General features: G+C 37.0%; 1 protein-coding gene across 4 annotated transcripts in view; it reads left to right on the top strand.

Moving 5' to 3' along the window:
- The window catches only part of MINDY2 (MINDY lysine 48 deubiquitinase 2), a 78,528-nt gene that overhangs the window by 16,967 nt on the left and 37,478 nt on the right, over window positions 1-24,083 (top strand). For all 4 annotated transcript variants that reach the window (XM_064570409.1, XM_045899973.3, XM_054513517.2 and 1 more), the window contains exons 3-4: window positions 9,535-9,599; window positions 15,313-15,471. In XM_064570409.1, the coding sequence (XP_064426479.1) occupies window positions 9,535-9,599; window positions 15,313-15,471 (224 nt within the window). The remainder of the gene's footprint in view (window positions 1-9,534; window positions 9,600-15,312; window positions 15,472-24,083) is intronic.

Here is a 24,083-nt window from a genome sequence, read left to right as displayed (position 1 = left end):
GGAGAAGAGCCAACAGAGGGTGGTATGGTGAAACCAAGAGGAGTGTTAGAAGGAAGGAGATGGGGTATAGAATACTGGAGAGTACTCTCCAAGTGATTTGGCAACATGGAGGCTATTGTGATCTTTACAGAAACAATGTCAGTACAGTGATGGGCTGGAAATGAAGTGGTAAGTTGAAGAGCATTTAAGAGGTGAGTAAGTGGAGACCTCAAGTACAGATAACTTTTGAGAAATTTGGCAGCAATGGGTATGAGAAGTGGGTGAGAAGTAGGAAAAAGTTTAATAGAGAACGTATGACTTGTATTGGGTTTTAAGTATAGTTAAATCTAAACTCTTGTAAAGAAGAAAAACAATGTTACAGGGCTAGGTGGAAACTATTTTAAGCTCAAGCTAGAGGTGAAAATATATAAGGCATATTTGGAGAAATGGTGAATGAGTACAATTTGACTGTAGTTGGCAAGTCTGCATATTGTATTGTTGTTGGAATGGAGCTTGGACTAGGTGGGTTACAGCTAAACTGCAGAGTCTTGGGCGCCTGGGTGGCTCAGTTGGTTAAGCGACTGCCTTTGGCTCAGGTCATGATCCTGGAGTCCCTGGATCGAGTCCCGCATCGGGCTCCCTGCTCAGCGGGGAGCCTGCTTCTCCCTCTGACCCTCCCCCCTCTCGTGTGCTCTCTCTCTCTTTCTCTCTGTCTCAAATAAATAAATAAAATCTTAAAAAAAAAATAAAAAATAAAAAAATAAACTGCAGAGTCTTTTGGGAGCCAGGTTGAGGAGTTTGGGTTTACTATACTAGGCCATTTAATCTTTTTTAGTTTCTTAAATGCAGCTAATAACATGTTAAGTATAGTTTTTAAGATGGTCTGATTGAGACCAATTAGGAAATAGTAATAGTAGCTCAGATATGGTCAAATATCAACAGATATTTGAATGTTTAATATATATAATTTAAGTGATGAGAACATGTTTCTGAGCCCAGTTTCCTATCCATCTCTTCCATATCTAATTACTGTCTGCCCTACTTTCTTTGTTCTCAGATCATGACCATAATCACCTAAACCTACACTAGTACAGTAATCACTAGCCACATGTGGCTGTTGAGCACTTAAAATTTTGCCAATGTGAATTGAGATGTTCTATAAGTATAAATATACACTGGATTTCAAAGACTTAATGCAAAAAAAATAAAGTATCAGGGGCACCTGGGTGGCTCACTTGGTTAAGCAACTGCCTTCGGCTCAGGTCATGATCCTGGAGTCCCAGGATCGAGTCCCACATCGGGCTCCCTGCTCAGCAGGGAGTCTGGTTCTCCCTCTGACCCTCCTGCCTCTCATGCTCTCTGTCTCTCATTCTCTCTCTCGCAAATAAATAAAATCTTTAAAAAAAAAAAAAATTGGGCGCCTGGGTGGCTCAGTTGGTTAGGCGACTGCCTTCGGCTCAGGTCATGATCCCAGAGTCCTGGGATCGAGTCCCGCATCGGGCTCCCTGCTCTGTGGGGAGCCTGCTTCTCCCTCTCCCACTCCCCCTGCTTGTGTTCCCTCTCTCGCTGTGTCTCTTTCTGTCAAATAAATAAAAAATCTTAAAAAAAAAAAAAGTATCATGAGTCTTATACTGTTGAAATGATAATATTTTTAATATACTGGGTTAAATAAATTATTTAAATTAATTTCACCTATTTTTACTTTTTTCAATGTGGCTACTCCAAAATTTAAAGTTACGTATGGGCTTAAATTTGTGGCTTGCATTATATTTCTCTTGGACAGTGTTAGCCTAAACTACACTGCTACTCCACAGCTTCTAACTTCATTCAGGCTGTGCTCTCTACTGTCATAGGTTGATGCCATTTACCTAACCTCCTCCCTGAAAGGCTCCTATACTCAAAAGTTTGTCCCTTCTCCCCCTTTACCACTCAAAAGTATTTTTTGAATACTTGAATATAATATTTGAAATTCCCACCACTTGTCTTTTTCTTTCTTTTATTTTTCTTATTCAGCAAATACTGACTGAGCACATACTGCAGCAAGTTATTTGGAGGTGTCAACAATGCAGTGAATGTGGCGGCATAAGTGTATTCTACTATGAAAATGTTAACATGGTATTTTTCTTGGGAGAAAATAATTAGCATGTCTTTGTATAATTTGTTAGCTAGCAAAGCCGTGAGGAAGCAGGACATAGGGTAGAGAATTTTAATAGGGAAAAAGAAAAATTGAGGAAGAAATATCTAAATCTGGGTAGATAAAAGAGGTTTGGAAGTCCTGGGTTAGGGGGACTCAACTACTAGGGGCAGCATGAAAGTAATATCCTGGGGCACCTGGGTGGCTTAGTTGTTAAGCATCTGCTTTCAGCTCAGGCCATGATCCCAGGGTTCTGGGATCAAGCCCCACATCGGGCTCCCTGCTCAGTGGGGAGCCTGCTTCTCCCTCTCCAACTCCCCGCTGCTGTCTCTGTCAAATAAATAAATATCTTTAAAAAATTTTAAAAAAGAAAGTAATATGATCCTAATGGGAGGTGGGAGAAGTAAGCAAGAATGAGGTGAGAAAAGGGATTCTGAAGACCCTGTCTTGCCAAAAGTGAACTTTATTCAGGGCCAACCCTGCCAGAACAAATTGTTTAATTTTCTAAGCTATTTGGATTTTCTCCTCTCGAGATTACTCCCGTTCTCTGGAGGAACCAGAGATGCTTTTAAATTAATAAGCAAATGCTAGTAGAAAGATTGTAAGACAAACCATTAATTGCTTTCTTAGCACCTAGCTTAGAGACCACAGGGAATGGGAATTTTGATTGGCAAAAGTTAGAGGAGGAGTAAATTTTAATTTGAAAATTTCTGTAACTAGAGTATTAGAGCAGGGCCAAACATGGACGTGGCCTGTTGGAGGGTTTTGGCATTGAGAAAGGAACGTTGCAAGCTGGGATAGGGAGGTCACTGTTGAAGCATTTTAATTTTGCCCAGAGTTGACCTGTCTCTCTTTTCCTAATGCTTACTTGGGATAAGCTAACTACTGCCAAACCCTCTCTTCCAGTTTTTGGCCTAGTGTAGCTGTCAGGTTTTTGTTTCTTGATTTCTGTTTGTCTGGAATGTCCCATTAGTAGCAAAGGCTTATGGGTTCTTTTTCTGAAATTCTTTCCTCTCTCTGTGCGTATTTCACGATGTGAATTATTACAAACTCTGTTGTTTCCTCTCCCCTTCAAATTAGCGTACATAACAGTGTTATCTTCCTAAAGCATCAATTTCATACTTCACTTGTCTACTGATAAAGGTAAAGATCCCTTATGATCTTTCACAAGCAGCCAAACTTACCAAGATATTATTTATGATTTTCTATTATCTGATCCAGTTTACTTGTCCAGCTGTATTTCCCACCACTCTACAGCATAAAGCTTTTTTTTTAAATAAATGGCATCGTCTCTGCCTTTCCTTTCTTTTTTTAAGATTTATTTATTTTAGAGAGAGAGAGTGCATACATAAGTGGGGGGAGGGGCAGAGGGAGAGAGAGAAAATCCTCAAGCAGACTCCCTGCTGAGTGTGGAGCCCCACAAAGGGCTGGATTCCAGGACCCCAGGATCATGACCGGAGCCAAAATCCAGAGTCAGTTGCTTAACCAACTGAGGCACCCAGGTACCCCTACAACATAAATCTTATGTATAAACCTTCTTATGAGCTGTCCATATGGCATGATGTTTCTTTCTTTCTGTTTTTTTTTCAAAGATTTTTTTTTAAGTAACCTCTACACCCAACATGGGGCTGGAACTCACAACCCTGAGATCCAAGAGTTTGCATGCTCTACTGACTGAGCTAGCCAGGCACCCCACGGCATGATGTTTCTTTTATGTGCTTTTCTGTCACTGTTTCTCCCTCAAAGAATGCATTTTCCCTCACTGCCTTGCCAAGTTCTGCCCTTTTTCTGAATCCAGTTTAGATATGACCCCCTCCAAAGGATATTTCTAGGTGCTATAGGTTTTATCAGTATCTCTTTTCAAAATCAATTGGTACTTCAGGCATTTATTACATGTTATGCTATATTATACTTTTCATCTCATTCTGTTTCTTGTATGTTCTTTTCCCAACCAAATTATTAGGTTTTTAAGAGAAACATTTGTTTTAGCCTATTATTAAATACTCATAGTAGACTCTCTAGACTCTAAATATTTTTTTATTGTACTAGTATTGTTTTCATTTGTTTGTTTTTTGAGAGGGAGAGAGAGATGTGGGGGAGGGGCAGAGGGAGAGAGAGAATCTTAAGCAGGCTTCACGCCTAGTGCAGAGCCCAACGTGGGGCTTGATCTCATAACCCTAAGATCACAACCTGAGCCAAAATCAAGAGTCAGACGCTTAACCAACTGAGCCCCTGAAATAGTATTGTTAACCAAATTCAGATACACAGGTTAGATAAGCTAGATAAAACAACACTCTTAAGAGATGATTTATTTAGATAAATAAATCTTTCTTAGAAACTCAAACTTAGTCTTTTAAAAATACCTGATTCTTTTATTACAAACTTTCCTAAAAATATAGATACCTATTGCTGTATAACACATCACCCCAAAATTCACTGGTTTAATAATGAACATTTATTATCTAATGGTGTCTGTACATCAGGAATCTAGGCATGGCTTAGCTAAGTGACTGGCTCAAGGTCTCTCATGAGGCTGCAGTCAGGGTGTCAGCTGGGGCTGCAGTCTCATCCCCAGACCCAACTCAGGAGGATCTGCTTTAAGGTTATTCACATGGTTGTTGGCAGGATTGAGTTCCTCATACATTGTTGGACTGAGGTCCTCAGTTCCTCACTAACCATAGCCAGAGTCCTCCTTTAGTTCCATGCCATGCAGGCCTCTCCATAAGGCAGTTCAGAACATGCCACCTGGCTTTCCTCAGAGTGAGCAAGTGGGAGAGCATCATGACAAAAGCCACAATAATTCTGTATTCTAATTTCAGAAGTGACATTTCATTATTTATGCCATTTTTTTATTCACTAGAAGTGAATTAATAAGTCCAGCCCATACTCAAGGGAAGGGGATTATACAAAGATATGAATACCAGAAGATGGGAATTATTGAGGTCCATCTAAAAGTAGGCTCCATGCCAAGCACGACCCTGAGATCAAGACCCTAGCTGAGCTCAAGAGTTGAATGCCCAACCAACTGAACCACCCAGGTGCCCCTGTTGAGGTCCACCTAAGAAGCTGCCTACCTTAGCCAGGTTATTCTCTTGTGCAGAAACCTTTTCTGGCTTCAGGAAAAGAGGAGTTGTGTATTTGAGTCTTTCACAATAATTATTCTACTCTTAGCATTTAAGTGTTTTTTTTTTAAAGATTTTATTTATTTATTTATTTGACATAGAGAGAGAACAAGTAGGCAGAGAGGCAGGCAGAGGGAAAGGGAGAAGCAGGCTCCCCGCTGAGCAGGGAGCCCAATGTGGGACTCGATCCCAGGACCCTGGGATCATGACCTGAGCTGAAGGCAGCCGCTTAACCGGCTGAGCCACCCAGGCGCCCCTTAGCATTTAAGTTTTATCTATGATAGCATAATCAGGGTCATTTAATATTGAATTCTAGAATGTTCTGCATCCTGACTCCACTAAGGTTTTAGTGAGGAGAGCAAGTACAGTCTTTTATCAGGATAAATACAGAACCTAAGTATAAGATACAAGTATAGTAATTGTGTCCTCAGTTATTTGAATAAGTGGTATATAGAATTTACTTAAAGCATAGTTTTCAGTTAAATGCCAAATGAAAGCCTCAACATACAAATATACAATGTGCTGTGTATAGAGAGGACTCAAAAATGGTAAGTAGACTTGCTCATACATTTTTATGATCAGTTAATTTAGTGCTTTGGGAGTTCTTGTGCCTATGTGGAATAAAATCATTACTAGTTAGATTTGATAACTTAAAGTTCTAATTAGGGGCGCCTGGGTGGCTCAGTCATTAAGCGTCTGCCTTCAGCTCAGGTCATGATCCCAGGGTCCTGGGATCAAGCCCCACATCGGGCCCCTGCTCAGCGCGAGGCCTGCTTCTCTGTCTCCCACTCCCCCTACTTGTGTTCCTGCTCTCGCTATCTCTCTCTCTCTCTGTCAAATAAATAAATAAAATCTTTTTTTAAAAAGTTCTAATTGGGGCACCTGACTGGCTCAGTTGGTTAAGCATCTGCCTTCGGCTCAGGTCATGATCTCGGGGTCCTGGGATCGGGCCCCATGTCGGGCTCCCTGCTCAACTCAGCGGGGAGTCTGCTTCTCCCTCTCTCTCTGCCTGCATCTCCCCCTGCTTGTGTTCTCTCTCTCTCTCTCTGTCAAATATATAAATAAAACCTTTAAAAAAAAAAGTTCTAATTAAAAGAATACACAGGTGGCACCTGGGTGGCTCAGTTGGTTGAGTGTCCAACTTTGGCTCAGGTCATGATCTCAGGGTCCTGGGATCAAGGCCCACCTCGGGCTCCTGGCTCAGTGGGGAGTCTGCTGCTCCCTCTCTCTGCACTGCCCCGCTCATGCTCGCTCTCAGATAAATAAATAAAATCTTTTTTTTTTTTAAAGATTTTATTTATTTGACAGAGAGAGACACAGTGAGAGAGGAAACACGGCAGAGGGAGTGTGAGAGGGAGAAGCAGGCTTCCCGTGGAGCAGGATCATGACCTGAGCCGAAGGCGGACGCTTAACAACTTGAGCCACCCAGGTGCCCCTAAATAAAATCTTAAAACACACACACACACACACACAAAGCACAAGTAATAATATATTGATGTTCATAGGAATCTTCTGTTATCAGAGATTCTTGATGTTATCAGAAATCTCTTGTTGAAAAGCTTAAGAAAACACTTGATGCACTCTTTAGAGGTTTATTTTGAATTAGAAAAATAAAAGTTATATTAAAAACAATTTTTGGTTGCCTGGCTGACTCAGTCAGTGGGGCATGCAACTCTTGATCTCTGGGTTGTGAGTTCAAGCCCCAGGTTGAGTGCAGAGATTATTTAAAAATAAAATCTTAAAAAACAAAACAAAACCCATACAGTTTTATCAACGTAGTGATTTGGGAGGCTAGGCGAAAAGTTAGTTCCATATATCACTATTTATATCAAAATAAATTCCAGATAAATTAAAGATTTAAACATTAAAAAGGTAAACAAAAAATTACATGAAGAAAGCACATGTGAATGTTTGTATATGCTTAAGAGGTAAAGATCTTTCTAAACATGACATCCAACCAGAAACCATAATAGAAGAATTTGACTTTATTAAAATTAAATATTTCTGTATGGTAAAAAAAAAAAAATAGACAAAAAGCATCACCATAAAGTTAGAATACAATATAGGGGAAAAAATATTTACCACACAGTATAACAGGAAGTGTTCTAATTCTTCCGATTGAAAAGGAGTTTTTACAGAAATAGACCCATAAATATAGAGAACAAACTGGTAGTTGCCAGAGGGGAGGTGCGTGAGGAGATGGGCAAAATGGGTGAAGGGGAGTGGGAGGGTACAGGCTTCCAGTTATGGAATGAATAAGTCATGGAGATGAAAGTTACAGCATAGGAAATATAGTCATTAATGTTGTAATAGTGCTGTATGATGACAGATGATAGCTACACTTGTGAGCATAGCATAACATATAGAGTTGTTGAGTCACTATATTGTATACCTGAAACTAATATAACATTGTGTATCAACTATACTTCCATTTTTAAAAAAGAGCATTTTAAAAATCTTAAGGGCACCTGGGTGGCTCAGTCAATTAAGCGTCTGCCTTCAGCTCAAGTCATGATCCCAGAGTCCTGGGATCAATTGCCTGAGGTGGGCTCCCTGTTCAGTGGGGAGTCTGCTTCGCCTGCTCCCTCTGCCCTTCCTCCCCGCTCGTGCTCTCTCTCTCTCAAATAAATAAATAAAAATCTTTAATAAAAAAAATCTTAAAAAAAGAAAGGGGTGGGGTGCCTGGCTGGCTCAGTTAGTGGAGCATGCAACTCTTGGTCTCTGGGTTATGAGTTTGAGCCCCATGTTGGGTGTAGAGATTACTTAAAAATAAAATCTTTTAAAAAGTCATTTTACTAAAAAAACTTCTATAGTTCAATAAGGAAAAATGATACTTATATAGACAGGCAATTAAAAGAAAAGTATAGGGGTGCCTGGGTGGCTCAGTTGGTTAAGTGTCTGACTCTTGGTTTCTGCTCAGGTATTGATTTCATGGATTGTGAAATTGAGCCCACCCCTCTCAGGTTCCCTGCTCAGCAGGGGGTCTGCTTAAAGATTCTCTCCCTCTGCCCCTCCTCCCACTTCCTTGCTCTCTCTTTCAAATTAATAAATCTTTAAAAAAAGGAAAGTATATATAGTTAATATATAATTAAAAAGGCAAAACATAGGGGCGCCCAAGTGGCTCAGTCAGTTAAGCATCTGACTCTCGGTTTTGGCTCAGGTCATGATCTTATGGGTTGTGAGATCAAGTCCCACATTGGGCTCCACGCTTAGTGCGGAGGTGGCCTGAGATTCTATCCCCCACTCTCCCTCTCTGCTCCTTCCCCTGCTTGCATGTGCTCTTCCTCTCTCTAAAATAATCAATAAAATCTTTTTAAAAATAAAATAAAAAAGTAAAAAGGCAAAACATAGATAAAAAAGTTACTACATGGGGTGCCTGGGTGGCTCAGTCGTTAAGCGTCTGCCTTCAGCTCAGGTCATGATCCCAGGGTCCTGGGATCAAGCCCTGCATCGGGCTCCCTGCTCAGCGGGAAGCCTGCTTCTCCCTCTCCCACTCCCCCTGCCTGTGTTCCCTCTCTCGCTGTGTCTCTTTCTGTCAAATAAATAAATAAAATCTTTAAAAAAAAATTTAGAAAAGTTACTGCGTATATTAAAATGGTGTTACATACATTTAAAAGGTGCCACATATACTAAAAGTCATACATATATTAAAAAGATGGGGGGGAAGGGTGATAACAAAAATATATATATACCGATTTCTCAAGGGCAAAAAATATTTTGTGTACTTCTTATAATGGCAAACATTTAAAACACTGATAACAGCTGTTGGTTTTTTGTTTTTTTTTAGATTTTTTATTATTTATTTGACAGAGAGAGAGAGAGCACAAGTAGGGGGAGTGTCAGGCAGAGGGAGAGGGAGAAGCAGGCTCCCCGCAGGGCAGGGAGCCTACAGGGCTCAATTCCAGGACCCTGGGATCATGACCTGAGCCGAAGGCAGTTGCTTAACCTACTGAGCCAGCCAGGTGACCCAGTAACACCCATTCTTGAGAAAGTAATGAGGTAGCAGTTTATATTGTTGATAGCAATGAGACTTGGTACAGCCTTTTAGAGCTTTATTGTAGTGACATGGAAAAATGCTCAAATATATTGGAAAGTAGAAGAAGTACGTTCAAAAGCATTATAGTATGTACACTGAAAAAATATTTGAGGTTATAGCAATTAGTTAACACTGATCTTTCTCTGAGTAGAACTGGGGGTCAGTTTTGTGTCACTTATTTCTACAATTTATAATTAAAATCATTACCTTTGTAATGAAAAAGTAATATTTTAAAAAGGCAATTTCACAATTTCTTTTTACAGGAGATTACATGCTTGATGCAAAGCCTAAAGAAATTTCAGAAATTCAACGTTTAAACTATGAGCAGGTAATAGACACAATTTTTGTTATATTTAAATGTGTAATTTTTAACTTAATGGATGTATTCATTGGTCTCTGTCAGTGGCTCGTAGGCATATTTGTTTTCTTATTTTACAACCCTTTAAAAATGTAAAAACCATTCTTAGCTTCAGCAAGTTTTGGCCCACAGGGCATACTTTTCCATCTCTGCTTTATATGAACATATATGCTATATGGAATGAAACACAGATCTACAGATCTATGTAGAATGATAACCTGGTATTTTTCTTGAAAAATTGACTTTCAAGTGAATTTGTCATTGATTCACCTTTCCTTGTTTTATTTATATTTTATAATTATATTTGAGAGGAAGTTGAGTAAATGATGCCTGTTGTGTGTCATTAGGACAAAATATTTTCCTTTGTAGTTTCAATGTATCCACATTTCTTGCATTTTTTTAGAGATTCTATTCTGTAAAATAGGAGAAGCTCAAAACTATTGGAGCTGGAAGGAAACAAGGGGACCTTCATTTTCTTCAGTATTGTTCTTCTATTTGACAGTAAAAGGCAAGATGGTATCAGGTTCTTATAGTGAAAGGAAGTATCAGGGAAGAAACAGACATCATTGGAACCTTTATATTTACTTTCAAAGCAACATTTTTAAATACTTTTAGCAGTATCAAATTGACTTAGGAAGCAAAACTCATTTCAGTATTGCAAATTTTTTTGAATTTGAATGATCAGATAATCTAGTCCTAATAGAATTGAAAATCCAAACATATTGCATTGCTTCACTCTGTAAGGTAGGAAATGTGTAGCTAAAGCCAAATTGGTATGCTGTCATTTAAATTCTATTGGCATTTGTAGCTTAAAGCAGTAATTTCCAAATATTTTTTGCATTAGGAAGTCTTTTCAAATGAAATCTCATGCTAACCTCTAATATAGAAAAGCGGTAAATGATATAAGTATAAAGTGATAAGATTCAATTTATATTATTTATCAAATTTATATCATCTCTTATTGAAATTAGTGAGGCTGTTTTGCTTAATACAAAAACTTGAAATTAGGAATTATAGATGATAGTTGCAGTTTCATATCACCCTCAACATTTGTTTATTTTTGTTGCACAGTCTTGAGAAAATCTTGATTGATGAGTATTTGCCAATAATATCAGCATTTTGTTTGTTTTTTCAAGGCCATCTTGCAGTCTCAGGAAATACTTCCATTAAGGTGATCTAGACTCTTGGAAAATGATTGGAAGTAAAGTTTTGTTTCAAGTTGAAACAGTATCTAACAGCCACTTATATTTCTTAAGAGAAATACATGTCAGATAAAAAATACCCTACATATAAGATGCACTCTTAAAACTGTTTATAAGGTATTATGATTACATTACCATTAGTTGTGAGGATAACATGTACCAAACTGATAAGGCTGAGTTTAAGCTGGTGTTTAATGTTCTACAGGTGTGATTTAATAGTGTTCTTTTTTGTATAATTTTATGTGAACAGAAAGTTTTAAGCCTTAAATTTAAGAAAGATCAATGTAGAGCTGAAATCTTCTTAATTAAACTTCTTTGCCAGAAGTAGTAATATAAACAAAAAGCGTATTTTTTCCAGTTTTGTTTAATGGTAGATACCCTGACAACACAAGAAAGCACTGTGTGTCTGTGTATGTATGACAGGTTATTAAATGACTGCAAATATATTTTTAAAGTATATTTTATATTTAAATTAAAAATATTTCACCATGTCAGAAGTACTTTGTGAAAAACTTTAAAAAACAGTTTAACCACTGACTTAAAGGAATCAATAGTAATTCTTTCTTGGGATATAAGCAACCATCCCAAGGATTTATATTTGATATTATTAATATCATAATTTGGATTTAGGAACAAAATGGCAAAATACTTATCCTTTAGTTCTTTGTTTACAAATGTTCATTTTTTAAATCAGTGTTATTAATATTTATGGAGATTATCAAATGCTGTCAATTTAGATATTTTATTTTTAAGATTTTATTTATTTATTTGACAGAGAGACATACAGCGAAAGAGGGAACATAAGCAGAGGAGTGGGAGAGGGAAAAGCAGGCTTCCCTCTGAGAAGGAAGCCTGATGCGGGGCTCGATCCCAGGATGCTGGGATCATGACCTGAGCCGAAGGCAGACACTTAACCGACTGAGCCACCCAGGCGCCCATAGATATTTTAATATTACATAATTTATAAAGAAATATAGAAGATGTATAAAAGTGTTAGCATGAGCCCAGGAGCTATTAGAAATTATACCTACCCTAAAGGAAATTGGGTGACTGGCAACCAAGAATTTAACAAATGTAGAAGAAAAACTAGTAGCAGTAGAACTATAATCCTACAATAGCCCACTATTACCATTTTTTCAGATTCATCATTGCTATGGCTTAGGAAAAGTTTTATAACACTGAGGGAAAAAATGTAAGCTGATTATTTTCAAGGGTTCAACTTTTGGGAAGATTGAAAAAATATATTGTTTTCGGAGAATATAGTTATTAGGAAGAGGTGAAACTGATGAAAGCCAGACTATATAACAATGTTATCCTATTATAAATTCTTCATTGATAAATTTAAAAGATTTGAGTAATTTCTATTTTCAGTCTGTATAGTCTCTTCAAATGGAGTTTTATGTTATTTGGTAAAATAGAATTTTGTTCTTATGACCTAAGTTTGTCTTTTTCAGATTTCAGAGAAAGTCCCTAGTTTTAATATAAAAGGATTTATTTCATGTTCACCCTTTCTAGTATAAGACCCCTGGTAAGCTATAGTCCCCTCCTATTTTTTTATATCTTCAATATGTAGCACAGTGTCTGATTAACAGTAGGGATTAAATAAAAATTGTATTAAATTTTATATATTGGGGAGCACCTGGGTGACTCAGTCATTAAGTGTCTGCCTTCAGCTCAGGTCATGATCCCAGAGTCCTGGGATCGAGCCCTGCATCGGGCTCCCTGCTCGGTGGGAAGCCTGCTTCTCCCTCTCCCTCTAACCCGCTGCTTGTGTTCCTGCTCTCGCTATCTCTCTTTCTGTGTCAAATAAATAAATAAAATCTAAAAAAAATTATATATTGGCGTTTTTTGTTTCATCAAATAAATCCTCTATAAGTATGACCATATTTACTGTATTAAAAATGTTAAGAAAAACATGTTTTAAAATAGTATTCCTTACAGATCTATGTGACCATATTTACAGAGAAAACAGAGGTGGACAGAATGACTCCTTAATTTGGGCAACAAGTCTTTGTATTTGTCTTTTTCTTTCTCTGACTTCATCTCCTACACTTTCTACTTAATTTTCTTCTAGCTATTCAGGACTCCTTGCTGTTCCATGGACATAGTATCAAATCATTTCTGCATCAGAATTTTTGTACTAGTGTCTACTTTGTTTGGAGTGCTTTTTTTCCCCTGAGCTTCACAGAGTCAGTGTTTTGCTTTGGTTGATATTTAAGTGCCATTTTTATAGAGCTTCCCCACCTTTTTAAAGCAGTTTACAGCAAAACTGAGTGGAAAGAACAGAGTTGCCATATACCTCCTGTCCCTCCCTGCCTCCCCATCCCACACATACAAATGTTCCCCTACTATCAATATCCATTCATCAATACATAATTATCACCCAGAGTCCATAGTTCACATTAAAGTTCACTCTTGTTAGACGTTCTGTGGGTTTTGAAAATGTATAATGACAAATTTCCACCATTATAGTTCCATACAGAGTAGTTTTATTGCCCTAAAAAATCCTCTGTGCACTGCCTATACGTCCCTCCCTCTTCCTAATCCCTGGCAGCCACTGATCTTTCTACTGCCTCCATTGTTTTGCCTTTCCCAGAATATCATCTGGACTCATACAATATGTAGCCATTTCAGGTTGGCTTCTTTCACTTAGCAATGTACATTTAAATTTCCTGTGTCTTTTCAAGCTTGATAGCTCATTTCTTTTTTTTTATTTTTAATTTTTATTTTTTTTAAAGATTTTATTTATTTATTCGACAGAGAGAGACACAGAGAGAGAGGGGACACAAGCAGGAGCAGAGGGAGAGGGAGAACAGGACTCCCCACTGAGCAAGGAGCCCAATGTGGGGCTCGATCCCAGAACCCTGGGACCATGACCTGAGCCAAAGGTAGACGCTTAACAACTGAACCACCCAGGCGCCCTCTTTTTCTTTTTAAATTGTGATTTAAAAACAATATAAAATTTAGGGGCGCCTGGGTGACTCCGTCAGTCAAGCATCTGCCTTCGGCTCAGGTCATGATCCCAGAGTCCTGGGATCAATTGCCTGAGGCGGGCTCCTGCTCAGTGGGGAGTCTGCTTCTCCCTCTCTCTCTGACCCTCCCCTGTTCATGCTCTCTTCTCTCTCTCAAATAAATAAATAGAATCTTAAAAAAACATATAAAATTTAATCCCTTAATATTTTTAAGTGTATAGTTCAGTAGTGTTAACTATATTCACGTTGATAACAGATCTCTAGAACATTTCATCTTGTAAAACTGTGAAACTCTAAACCCATTGAACAACTCCCCAGCTTTCCCTTTGTCCATCCCCTGACAATCACCGTTCTACTTTATGTTTCCAGGATTTTGACTACCTAGATATTTCATGTAAGTGGAATCACATAGCATTTGTCCTTTTGTGATTTCTTATTTCACTCAGCATAATGTCCTCAAGTTTCATCCATATTGTAGCATGTAATAGAATTTCCTTTTTTTTTTTTTTTTTAAGATTTTATTTATTTGACAGAGAGAGACACAGCGAGAGAGGGAACACAAGCAGGGGGAGTGGGAGAGGGAGAAGCAGTCTTCCCGCCGAGCAGGGAGCCCGATGCGGGGCTCGATCCCAGGACCCTGGGATCATGACCCAAGCCGAAGGCAGATACTCAACGACTGAGCCACCCAGGCGCCCTGATAGAATTTCCTTTTTTTTTTTTTAAGGCTGAATAATATTCCATTGTATGTATATACCACAGTGTCTCTATCCATTTATCTGTCAGTGGACATTTGGGCTGTTTCCACCTCTTGACTATTATGAATAATGCTACAATGAACATGGGGATGCAAGTATCTCTTCAAGATGTTATTTTCGGGGCGCCTGGGTGGCTCAGTTGGTTAAGCGACTGCCTTCGGCTCAGGTCATGATCCTGGAGTCCCGGCATCGAGTCCCGCATCAGGCTTCCTGCTCAGCAGGGAGTCTGCTTCTCCCTCTGACCCTCCTCCCTCTCATATGCTCTCTCTCTCTCTCTCATTCTCACTCTCTCAAATAAATAAATAAAATCTTAAAAAAAAAAAAAAAGATGTTATTTTCAATTCTTTTGGATATATGCCCCAAAGTGGGAGAGGTAATACCCTTTGACTAGAAACTTTGTCTTTGGTCTTTCTGGTCTAAAATAGGTCCCTCATCCCTGTCAGTCTGTATGTCATTATCCTATTCAATTTTCCTTAAATACTTGACATTATATTGTATATATATATTTGTCTCTCAAAATAGAATATTAGTTACAGGAGATCAGGAAATTTGTTTTATTCACTGTTACCTCATTAGAACTCAAATTAGTACCTGGTACATAGTAGGCACTTAATAAAAATTGAAGGGACAAATAAATTGGATAAAATGGAAAAGTAGAAGTAAATGTGCCTGCATTCAAGTATCTTTGCTGTTGTTGTCATTGTCATTGTCGTTTGATTTTTCTCATCTTTACCTTTCTCCTTTCTATATTCAGAATATGAGTGATGCTATGGCAATCTTGCACAAACTACAGACAGGCTTGGATGTAAACGTAAAATTCACTGGTGTTCGAGTATTTGAGTATACACCAGAATGCATTGTATTTGATCTTCTTGATATTCCTTTGTACCATGGGTGGTTAGTGGATCCACAGGTAAGTAGAAAATTTAAAATTATATAAACACAAATGTAGTAAAATTTTATTCATTTGGAAATTTAATCTAGATTTATACTTTCTGATTGTTTTATATATATATATATAATTTTTTTTTTTGAGAGAGAGAGAGAGTGAGCATGAGTGGCAGAGGGAGAGAGACAGCCTCTTAAGCATGCTCCACACGCAGCATGGAGCCCAACACAGGGCTCGATCTCATGACCCTGAGATCATGACCTGAGCTGAAATCAAGAGTCGGACACTTAACCGACTGAACCACGCATGTGCCCCTCTGATTGTTATATTTTTGTGGTTTTACCTGAAATTAGCCAAACTGTGAGGTTAAGGGCACTGTACTCCAGACTGCTCAGTTTGTCCAAGACTTCTTTTGTGTGTGTGTGTGTGTGTGGGTTTTTTTTGTGGGTTTTTTTTGTGGGTTTTTTTTGTGTGTGGTTTTTTTTGTGTGTTTTTTTTGTGTGTGTGTTTTTTTTGTGTGTCCAAGACTTCTAACTATAACTTCAAGGAGTTAGGAGTTACCTACGAAGTTGAGTCCCCATTCTCACCAACACTTGTTATTATCTGTTATTTGGATTATAGTCATACTAATAGGTATAAAATTGCATCTCATTGTGGATTTGTTTATATTTCTTTTTTTTTTTAATTTTTTTTTTTTAAAGATTTTTATTTATTTGAGAGAGAGAGAATGAGAGAGAGCACATGAGAGGGGGGAGGGTCGGAGGGAGAAGCAGACTCCCCGCAGAGCAGGGAGCCCGATGCGGGACTCAATCCAGGGACTCCAGGATCATGACCTGAGCCGAAGGCAGTCGCTTAACCAACTGAGCCACCCACGCACCCTGTTTGTATTTCTTTTGACTAATAATGTTGAGCATCTTTTCATGTGCTTATTGGCCATTTGTATATCTTCTTAGGAGAAATGTCTGCAGATCCGTTCCCCATTTTTAATTGGGCTATTTGTCTTTTTGTTATAGAGTTGCAAGAGTTCTTTATATATTCTAGGTATAAGTCTCTTACTAGATAAATGATTTGTAAATATTTTCTACCATTCTGTGGATAGTCTTTTCACTTTATTGATGGTGTTCTTGAAAAGCCAAAAAGTTTTTAATTTTGATGATGTCCAATTTATCTTTTTTTTCTTTTGTTGCTTATGCTTTTGGTGTCCTAAGAAGGCTTTGCCTAACCCAAAGTCACAAAGATTTACTCCTGTATCTTCTTCTAAGAGTTTTATAAAGTTTTAGTGCTTGTATTTAGGAGTGTGATTGATCAATTTTGAGTTAATCTTTGTATATAGTTTGACGAGGGATCCATTTTTATTCTTTTGCATGTGGATATCCAGTTGTCCTAGTAGTATTTGTTGTACTCTTTGTAAAAGATTATTCTTTCCCCCAGCACTCAGAGTGATCTTTGTAAAATAACCCTCCCCTTGATGCCTGTGCCCCCTTCCTTTCCTTAAAAACCTCCACTGTAACTCCAATAAGATACAAAATCCTTATTAGTTATGATATGCTGCATGACCTAGATTCTGTATCTGTCCAACTTCACCTCATATAATTATCCTTTTTTTTTTTTTTTTTACTACTCTCTAGTAATGCTGACTGCTCTTCTGTTCTTCGGGCATGTTAAGTTCATTTCTATTTCAGGTTTTTCTACTGGCTGATTGCCTACTGTGGAACATTGTTTTACTACCCTACATGTTGTTCTTCCAGATCTTCATGTTTCTGGTACCTCATTATTCAGATCTCAGGTCAAATATCAGTTTGTTAGAGAGACCCTTTCTGACAACTTGTTGAAATTAGTCACCCTCCTTTTCCTCAGTCATTTCCTCTCCCACAATCCTATTTGATTTTCTTTACCACTTACCGTTATCTGGAATTATTATTTATTTATTTACTTGCTTGGCTCTCATCTCCCTCTAGAATGTTTTATGAGGGCTGAGCTCTTATATCTCATTGTTTAGAACAGTGGTTGGCACATAGTAGGTTCTTAGTAAATATTGATTGATGGCATGAAGCATGTATACATGTCTCCATGCGTTAACTACAAGGATGGAGAGATCATAATAGCAGTGGTTTCTCCATCCTTGTCTGTTGGTAAAAGCAACCGGTAGTCTGGGCAAGGAAAGCATGGCTTACTGTAAACAGGTCATCTGTATCTTTATTGGCATTCTGTCTCTGAGAATATCACTGAAAAGTGTAGCCATGTCTAGCATTTTACATATCCAAGGTGAGCCATGTTGCATCCTGGCAGATGACAATGCCAGATTGCCTAGATTCTTGAGGAGAATGAGCTGACAGCCTGAGGAACTTAAGCCTGAGTTCTTAAAAATTTTACTCAGATCATCTCTCTGACTGTCTGTATAGAACTGTATATTGTCTGGTAAACAGTTGAATTCATATGCTTAAAGAAAAACATATACTCAAGTGTAGAACTGAAATTGTTCATCAGACTTTTCTGGTATACACAGTGATTTTCAAACTCTTGGAAGGGGTTCGGGCTGTGCTTTTTATCTGTTTTACTTACTTATTTGTGACAAAATGATTCTGCTGCTGAGAAAAGAAAAGGAGCGATGCAAAAGTTTGTAATCTATAGATGTATACGAACTACCTCTCAGAACTGGTTAGTTCTTTGTATTCTGATGATGTATTCTGTAAATGATTGTCTTGCAAATAAATTTCAGCTTTTCTCTTGATGGTGAGCACCAGAATTCAGCCACTGAGAGGATATTTCTCCATTATTAATTGATAATAACTCTTTAAAAGCAACATTGGAAGCCAGATAACAGTGGAAATGATATATTGAGTGTGCTGAAAGAAGACAAATGCTAACCTATAATCCTGTTCCCAGAAAAATTATCTTTCAAGAATGGAACAAAATCATTTTGTAGATTAATTAAATTAAGATAGCTTCCTTGGGGTGCCTGGCTGGCTCGGTCAATAGAGCATGTGACTTTTGATCTCAGGGTTGTAAGTTCAAGACCCACATTGGGTGTAGAGATTACTTTAAACATTTTTTTAAATCTCAAAAAAAAAAAAGCTTCCTGGCAATAGACCAACATTAATGGAAATTCTAAACAAGGATTTTAGAAATAAGGAAAATGATCTCAGATGGAGGGAAAAGTGAACGAAGAGAAAATAACATGATAAATATGTGGATAAATATAAATGTGGACTGTATCAAATAATAATGCTATCTTTGGGGATTTTAAAAAAGAACATTAGCAAATACAAAAATAATAACCTAAGCTGGGAGGAAGGTAAAATATTGTAAGGGCCTAGAATTAATTGTTCAAGAACAGAATATTAACTTCTGACTTTGTGTAGGGGTAGATGTTATAGTTTCTGTAACTTCTTTGTCCAATGTGGTAGCCAAGTGTAGCTATTTAAATTTAATTAAAAATTTAGTTTCTGAGTTGCACTAGGTATATTTCAATTGCATGTGACCAGTGGATATCTTATTGAGCAATACAGATTTGGAATATTTCCATTATTACAGAATGTGCTATTGGATAGTGCTCTTTTAGAGTAACTATGAAAAGAATAGAAGACATAGTGGGTAACTTCTAGATTAGTAGAAAAGAGAAAAATTAATCTAAAGAGAAGGAAGAAAGAAGAGGTAAAGGAATGTTGAACTGATGGGACAAAGAGAATAGATTTAATAAGTTCAAGTATGTAAATAATTATAGTAAGTGTAAATAGGACTAAATGCTCTAGTTAAAAGTGGTTCTGAGGTTGGATTAAAATAATATATATTTGTTGTTCACAAGAGATATAAAAAACAAAGGTAGCAAGTAAAGAGAGGGAAAAAAAGATGCCATACAATTGCTTAATGTTTAATTTGACAAGTAGATATAATTATTTTAGATTTGTATGTGCCCAGAGACACCTAGAAAGTAAATACCTGATTGATTGCTCATTCTTTGGACCCATGGGAACTGTCACAAAGAATAAAGGTCAGTTTTGGACAATAAAAAATAAAATTTGTGGGCGCCTGGGTGGCTCAGTCATTAAGCGTCTACCTTTGGCTCAGGTCATGATCCCAAGGTCCTGGGATCGAGACCCACATCGGGCTCCCTGCTCGGCGGGAAGCCTGCTTCTCCCTCTCCAGCTCCCCTGCTTGTGTTCCCTCTCTCGCTGTGTCTCTCTCTGTCAAATAAATAAATAAAATCTTTAAAAAAATAAAATAAAATTTATATGCATCTAATCATATAATCTCAAAGTACATAAAGCAAAATTTAACAGAATTATAAAAAGAAATAGATTGCCATACTGGAAGTTGTTATATATTTGTCTGTAACTGACAGAAGCAGAAAATAAAACCTAATGAATATATATTCTTTAAAAAAATTAATAAATTTTTATTTTTGAATAATTTCAGATTTACAGGAAATTTACAAAGATATTACAGAGAATTCCTGCATACTTTTCACCCCATTTCTCTTAATCTTACATGACCTTGGTACACATATCAAAATTTAATATTGGTGCATTACTATTAGCTATATTAGAGTCTTGATTCACACTTCACCAATTTTTTTTTTTTAAGTTTTTACTTAAATTCCAGTTAACATACAGTGTAATATTAGTTTCAGGTGTATAATATATTGATTCAACACTTCCATGCATTACCTGGTGCTCATCACGACATGTGCACTCCTTAATCCCGTCACCTATCTCATCCCCTACCCACCTTTCTCTGGTAACCATCAGTTTGTTCTTTACAGTTAAGAGTCTGTTTCTTGGTTTGTCTCTCTCTCTTTTTTTTTCCTTTGCTTGTTTGTTTTGTTTTTTAAATTCCACATATGAGTGAAATCATATGGTATTTGTCTTTCTCTGACTGGCTTATTTCATTTAGCATTATACTCTCTAGCTCCACCCATGTCGTTGCAAATGACAAGATTTCATTCTTTTTATATGGCTGAGTAAGATTCCATTGTATATATACACCACATCTTCTTTTTCTGTTCATCAGTCGATAGACATTTGGGCTCTTTCCATAATTTGGCTGTTGTAGATAATGCTGCTATAAACATTGGGGTGCATGTATCCCTTTGAATTAGTATTTTTGTATTCTTTGAGTAAATACCTAGTAGTGCAATTGCTGGGTTGTAGGATAGTTATATTTTTAACTTTTTCAGGAACCTCCATACTGTTTTCCAGAGCACCTGCACCAGTTTGCATTCCCATCAACAGTGCAAGAAGATTCCCCTTTCTCTACATCCTCACCAACACCTATTATTTTTTGTGTTGATTTTAGCCATTCTGACAGGTGTGAGGTGATATCTCATTGTACTTTTGATTTGTATTTCCCTGATAATGAGTGATGTTGAGTATCTTTTCATGTGTCTGTTAGCTATATGTCTTCTTTGGAAAAATGTCTGTTCATGTCTTCTGCCCATTTTTTAATTGGATTATTTGGTTTTGTTGGGTGTTTATAAGTTTTATAAGTTCTTTATATTTTGGATACTAACCCTGTATTGGATTTGTCATTTGCAAATATCTTCTCCCATTCCATAGGTTGCTTTTTAGTTTTGTTGGTTGTTTCCTTTGCTCTGCAGAAGCCTTTTATTTTGGGCGCCTGGGTGGCTCAGTCATTAAGCGTCTGCCTTCGGCTCAGGTCATGATCCCAGGGTCCTGGGATCGAGTCCCACATTGGGCTCCCTGCTTGGCAAGAAGCCTGCTTCTCCCTCTCCCATTCCCCCTGCTTGTGTTCCTGCTCTCGCTATTTCTCTCTCTGTCAAATAAATAAATAAAATCTTTAAAAAAAAAAAAAAAAAGAAGCCTTTTATTTTGATGTAGTTCCAGTAGTTTGTTTTTGCTTTTGTTTCCCTTGCCTCAGAGACATATCTAGAAAGAAGTTGCTGCAGCTGATATCAAAGAAGTTATTGCCTGTATTCCCCTCTAGTATTTTTATGATTTCAGTTCTCACACACTTCACCAATTTTTCTACTAATTTTTGTTGTTGTTGTTCCATGATCTAATCTAGAATAATACATTGCATTTAATCATCATATCTTCCTAGTCTCCTGTCCATGACATTTTCTCCTGTTTTTTTTCTTGAACCTGACTATACATTCATGAAATTTATAAAAACTGACCTACGACAGGGCTATACAGCAAGTTTCAGCAAATTTCTAAGGATTTAAATCACATAGAGTATAGAATATCCTCTGACCACAGTGCAGTTAAGCTAGAAATCAGTAGAAAAACAATAGAAATAGTTTGGGCCAAAAATTTGGATAATGAAAGTCAGAGTATATTTTAACCTGCACAATAACTAAATCCATATCAAAACTTGTGAGATTAGCTAAAACAGCTTTTAGAGGGATTTTTAAAGCCCTAAATTCATATAGTAATGAATAAGAAAAGATTGAAAGCTAATAAACTATATATCCATTTTAAGAGCAGAAAGTGTTTTAAAAAAAAGATCAGAAAGTATTAAAAATCAGAAAGTAAGATCAACAAAGCTAAAATCTTCAAAATTCTTCAAATATTCTTCAAAAAGATTTTTTTTTTTTTTTTTTTGACAGAGACAGTGAGAGAGGGAACACAAGCAGGGGAAGTGGGAGAGGGAGAAGCAGGCTTCCTTCTGAGCAGCGAGCCCTATGTGGGGCTCGATCCCAAGACTCCGGGATTATGACCCAAACTGAAGGCAGATGCTTAACGACTGGGCCACCCAGGCGCCCCCTTCAAAAAGAATTTTAAAATGACAAACAGAAGGGGCGCCTGGCTGGCTCAGTCGGTAGAGTATGCGACTCTTGATCTCGGAGTTGCGAGTTTGAGCCCCACACTGGGTATAGAGATTACTTAAAAATAAAGTCTTTTAAATAAATAAATAAAGTGACAGAAAATGAAATTTTAAAAATATGTCATTTACATAGCGTAAGTTCCTAAGAATAAAGCTGACAAAAAGATGTGCAAGATCTCTGTGTGCACAATTTTAAATTTGAGAGAAATTAGAGACCTATGTAAATGTAGGTCTCTATTCTTAGATTTTAGATTTTAAGACAATTTATACAAATGTCCATTCTCTCTAAAGTAAATTATAGTTTCAGTATGACCCCAAACAAAATCCCAACAGATTTATGGGGAGTAGTTTTGGAATGAGACAAGTGGATTCTATAATTTATGTGGAAATGCAAAGGGCTGGGAATAGAAGCCATGATATACTTGAAGCAGAACAAGCAGGGAGGACTTGCTCTTCCAGACAGGAAATACTTTAAATATTGTAATTAAGATTTGGACCAATGACAGAATAGAGAAGCCAAAAAGACCATGCATATATAGACAGAAGGCACTGTAGAGCAATGGGAAAGGCAGTCCTTATAATTAAAGGTGCTAAGGCAGTTAGGTAGCCATTACATATTTAATTAGATAGCCAGTTAGATAGCCAATTTGGATTTCTAATTAGATAGTCAATTGGAAAAGAATGAAATTATTTCCTCCAACTCACAGCATAAAATTTGTTCCATATGCATTGATATTTAACTGTAAAAGCTAAAACTGCCGAAGTTTGACAGTGTGTTTCTGACCTTAGTGATAGGAAAGGATTTCTAAACAAATACATTAACCGTGAAGAACTTTGGTAAACATGACTACATTAAAATTGAGAACTTGTATTTATTTAAAGAAATGCTGAAGAAAATGTAAAAGCAAGCCCCTGAGAGGATTACAACTTATATAATGAATAAAGAGCTCCTACAAATACATATATATATATATATTTTTTTTTAAGATAGGCAACCCAGTTTTTAAAAAAACGAGCAAATGACTTGAACAAGCACTTTATAAAAATGGTTATCCAAACAACTAGTGAACATAAGAACTAGTCATCAGGGAAATGCAAATAAAAACCAAAATAAGATACTACTATTATACACCCATTAGAACATAGAACAATTAATATTTAAAAGTCTGACAGTACTAAATGTTGGAGAAGATATGCAATGTAGAGAATTCTCATTTCCCACTGATGAGAAAATAAATTGGCTTTCTGTTTTGGAAAGCAGTTTGGAGTTCTATAGCAAAGTTGAGGATAAGCATACGTTAAGACTTAGCAATTAGACAAAACATATTTCCTAGAGAAACTCTTTATGTGTAGAATAGGATAAATGTATAAGCATATTCATGGCAGTATTATTTGTCATAGCCCAAAACTGCAAGCAACTTAGCCATGAAAAAAAATTATGGTATATCCATACTGTGGAATACAATGAAAATGAACAAAGAACAGCTGTACACCACTACATATAACTACCTAGCATATAATATATTTGCTTATTTGGTTTGTTGTTTGTCTTTACTCTAGAATGTAAACTATATGAAAGCATAGACCATCTCTTTTGTTCACTGCTGAGTCTGCAGTTTCTCTAACAGCACCTGGTACACAGCTGTGCATAAAAGGCTCCCAAATGAATTAATTGAATGAAATGCTAATGTAGAGATTTGGCCTATGAAATCTCTGTATTGAAATCTTTATATTGTTTATTGCTGGTCTATGGAAGTACAATTGATTTTTGTATATTTATCTTTTATTTGTATTTTGTGGATTCCTTAGGATTGAAAATTCATATCCTTTGGAAAGAGTTAGTGAAGTTA

Source organism: Mirounga angustirostris, unplaced genomic scaffold (genome assembly GCF_029215605.1).
Source record: "Mirounga angustirostris isolate CCGP_5_RB_7025 unplaced genomic scaffold, mMirAng1.0.hap1 SCAF_9, whole genome shotgun sequence".
Taxonomy (NCBI): Eukaryota; Metazoa; Chordata; class Mammalia; order Carnivora; family Phocidae; genus Mirounga; species Mirounga angustirostris.
The sequence above is the reverse complement of the archived record's forward strand: the minus strand, read 5'-3'. Positions and strand labels throughout refer to the sequence as shown.